At 49.1% G+C, this 4,138-nt stretch overlaps 1 protein-coding gene across 1 annotated transcript in view; it reads right to left on the reverse strand.

Annotated features, from left to right (window-relative positions):
* Positions 1-383: 383 nt before the first annotated feature.
* The window catches only part of PRDM12 (PR/SET domain 12), an 8,239-nt gene continuing 4,484 nt past the window's right edge, over positions 384-4,138 (reverse strand). Inside the window, exons 3-4 of the mRNA XM_075584565.1 lie at positions 1,927-2,038; positions 384-891 (exon numbers count right to left, since the gene is read on the reverse strand). Coding sequence (XP_075440680.1) covers positions 506-891; positions 1,927-2,038 — 498 coding nt within the window. The 3' untranslated portion in view covers positions 384-505. The remainder of the gene's footprint in view (positions 892-1,926; positions 2,039-4,138) is intronic.

Below are 4,138 nucleotides of genomic sequence, written 5' to 3' on the forward strand. Positions count from 1 at the left end.
TTAAGCCCCCCCCTAACATAATGCACCCTTAATGTTGATTTGCGGCTTCTGATGACCCAACGTATATTATACAGCGGAGCAGCGTCTCCGACGCGCTCCTACGAGCTCCCGGCCTGCCCATCTTTCTACGGTGGCGGCACTGCTATAGCGTTGAATCAGGTGATGGGGGTGAACTTCTAAAGGGCAACCACTAGATGGCAGCACCAGAGTCAACTGCAAAATGACTGCCTGCAAGGGGAGCGGTGCGTATCTAGCGCCAAGATCTGACGCGCAGCTGTGCACGCAAGGTGGCAGTGGGCTTTTTACATCAATTCCCTTATTGACCGGTGGCAACGAGGCACTGCCAGTAACATCACATATATATTCAGCCTCAGTGTGGGGGGTGTAAAAATGTTGCAGGCAGGAACATGGTCTCATGCCACCTCATTCCAACACCCAACTACACAAAGTCTCCATATCTAAGCTGGGTCTTGTGTTGCAGTGGGTGCTGGGCAGTGGGTGGGCATCACAGCACCATGGTAGGGATGTGATGTGCCAGGGAGGCAGGGTGTGGTACTGGTAGGGTAGGGGAATGGACCTGCATGGAGCCATTGGGTGGGCGGTGCCGGGCGCTCTTCTGGTGAGCCCGGAGCCCGGCCAGCTGCGAGTAGGCGCTCTGGCACACCTGGCACTTGTACGGGCGCTCCCCCGTGTGCAGGCGCACGTGGTTACGCAGGGTGGAGGACTGGCTGAAGCGACGGTTGCAAAAGCGGCACACGAAGGGCTTGTCCAGCGTGTGGATCCGCATGTGCGAGCGCAAGTTGCTGCGGGAGTTGAAGCCACGGTGGCAGATCACGCAGCGCATCCGCCCAGCAACCGCTGATGCAGAGGTATCGATAGGGCCAAACTCATCTGGGGAGAGAGAGAGAGAGACAATGAGATAATGGTCACGGGGGTTTAATAATAGTAACACCTGGTTTCAAAAGGGTCGGCATTTATTCAACATAAAGCTCTCTGGGCCGTGAATTAACTCTGATACACATACAAAAACTATCTGCTACTTCCATCACACTTTAACCGCAGGACTGAGACAATCATTAGGCGAGGACGAACTCTGGGCAGATATTTCAGTTTGTATTGTCCCTGGTTTTACCTTTCATGCTGGGTCTTCTTCTACCTGCCTGTTGTGACCCCCACGCTTGCATCGTGCTAAGTCTTTAAATCCGTGTGTACATGTTCCAACAGCGAAAAGAATAACCCCAATGACAAAAACTATAAGGTAGAGGCCCTGACTGAAGGGGGCAAAAGCAAATAAAGTAACAATACCTTCATCCAGGGGTTCTCAACGCCAGTACTCGAGACCCCCCGACAGGTCAGGTTTTCAGGATACCCCTGCTTCAGCCCAGGTGGCTCAATCAGTGGCTCAGTCAAGACTGAGCCACTGATTGAGCCACCTGTGCTGAAGCTGAAGCAGGGATACCCTGAAAACCTGACCTGTTGGGAGGTCTCGAGTACTGGGGTACTCGAGTCGAAGACTGAGCCTCTGATTGAGCCACTTGTGCTGAAGCAGAGATATCGTGAAAACCTGAGTAGTTGGTGGCCCTTGAGGACTGGAGTCGAGAACCCCTGTCTTAATCCCCTTCTGTACATGAGTTATTCTTCTATAAGGTGCTGTAGCCCCCACCTCACTGCAGTCCCATTTTATACAGGGGGACCACTTTACATGTACACGTGATGCTAGTAGTTCTACATTTCCATCTCGGAGATGAGCGTGATATATGCCTTGTGGCTTGAGCTAATTCATTGCTTGGATAGTTGTTTGATGCAATAGATACCCTAGTCCTAGTGTATAACCCCTTTAACAGTGTGAAGAAAGCCCTTTACGGAATAAGTGAGGGTTGACTAGTAGGCCCAGAGAGCAGGCGACTTGTAACCCTGAAGACTTACCATGCTTGTTCTTCTTCTGCTCCTCTTCCATTCCTGGGACCCCCGGGATTCCAAGGAACGTGTTCTGGGAGTTCCCGTACCACACCAACAGCTCCTGATCTGGTGGGATTGTCTGCATAGAAAACGACACATTAAGGACCATGGAAACATGTCTGATGGGACAGATGGAAGCAATGGGTTTGTGTGCGCCACATTAAAACATATTTGCAAGGACATGAACCTCAAAACAGCCACCCAAGCCGCACAACTGAACATATACCTAAATACATGGCACTGTGTAGAGGACAACTGAGAACTACTGAGCATTTCCCACGGTCTAAAGCTTCTTCTATGTAGACCATAAAGTCCAACAAAAACATTGACGAGGCTCCCACAATAATTAAAGAGGAACATCTCCACTGCCACCCACTATTATTTCCGATCACCGAAAGCTGGATGTTTATTGAATGACATGCATTGTGATATTGACATGTCACCTGTTACTCCATTAGCAATACACGAGTCTAGCTCTCACATCTGAGGAGGGAGTAGTCGTTATGTGGTCTATGAATGGCTAGCACCTTCAAGCTGAACACTCGCAAGCTATTGAAATGTCCGTAGGAATTTGTTTCCTCCATAAATGGAACGGAGCATGTGACCTTTGGCCATTCAAGCTGCACGACACCTCTGAGGCCCCGGAAACATCCCCAACTGGTGTTGTACATCACGTTCCAGATGTGTCACACAGGGTCTCAGTGCAAAGTGTTCACATAAAGCAGGGAATTTCTTTTATATAATCCAAGAAACGGGTTTGTGGTCTGATGCTCTCTTAGATATACAACGCTACCTCTCCTGTGACTCTCCCTCGTCAGCTCCTTGGTTACCAAGGACATCTGAACAGAAGCTTATTTTACGTGGATAAAACAGGAGGCCAGTGAATAGAGAAGTTCAGGCTGCTGGTTGTCTGCGTATGTTGATTGCTCTGAACAATGTAGCAATGGGGACGACCTTGAACCAAACAGAATAGAGCCTAGGGCAGATGTGGGGAGACCTGATCTAGGGGTGCTATGATCCTGCATTTCTGTTCTCCACGTCAGAGCCCAGTGTCTGAGGTTAAGTGGAAAATAGAAGAGGCTGAAACGGCATCGTATGGACCAAGGGAAAAAAAAGACATCACTTGTCAGGAGAAAATCAACAAATGGTTGGTAGTAACGATCCTTTTATTAGCTAACTGTTGTTTATAGATGAAGCTACCAGGACCACTCAAACCCCTTCTTCTGCTTCGTCTGAAAAAGACATCTATAAACATCGCTTAGCTCACCAAGGTATTCTCTCTACCAAACCATTTGTTGGATGCCAAATTGATTTTTTTTTTGTTCTGCTAGATAACACTGTAATCCCGCTGTATGACTTAATGCTTGATGACCCCATTCTTGCAGCTGAGGCTGCTCTGCCGTGATCATTTAGAGACTCTCATGATTTGTAAAGATCAAGGACAGGTCCCCCCAAATCTGTAAAAAGGGTTGCCAGGTGGCCCCAAGGTGTGTAAAGATGAGGGACAGGAAGCCTGAATATCTGTATAGATAGGGCGACAGGAAGCCTGAATGACTGTAAAGATGGGCGACAGGAAGCCTGAATGACTGTAAAGATGGGCGACAGGAAGCCTGAATGACTGTTAAGATGGGGGACAGGAAGCCTGAATGACTGTAAAGATGGGCGACAGGAAGCCTGAATGACTGTTAAGATGGGGGACAGGAAGCCTGAATGACTGTAAAGATGGGCGACAGGAAGCCTGAATGACTGTTAAGATGGGGGACAGGAAGCCTGAATGACTGTTAAGATGGGGGACAGGAAGCCTGAATATCTGTATAGATAGGGCGACAGGAAGCCTGAATGACTGTTAAGATGGGGGGCAGGAAGCCTGAATGACTGTAAAGATGGGGGGACAGGAAGCATGAATGACTGTAAAGATGGGGGGACAGGAAGCCTGAATGACTGTTAAGTTTGGGGGACAGGAAGCCTGAATGACTGTAAAGATGGGGGGACAGGAAGCCTGAATGACTGTAAAGATGGGGGGGACAGGAAGCCTGAATGACTGTTAAGATGGGGGACAGGAAGCCTGAATGACTGTAAAGATGGGGGACAGGAAGCCTGAATGACTGTTAAGATGGGGGACAGGAAGCCTGAATGACTGTAAAGATGGGCGACAGGAAGCCTGAATGACTGTGAAGAT

Source organism: Ascaphus truei, unplaced genomic scaffold (assembly GCF_040206685.1).
Source record: "Ascaphus truei isolate aAscTru1 unplaced genomic scaffold, aAscTru1.hap1 HAP1_SCAFFOLD_650, whole genome shotgun sequence".
Taxonomy (NCBI): Eukaryota; Metazoa; Chordata; class Amphibia; order Anura; family Ascaphidae; genus Ascaphus; species Ascaphus truei.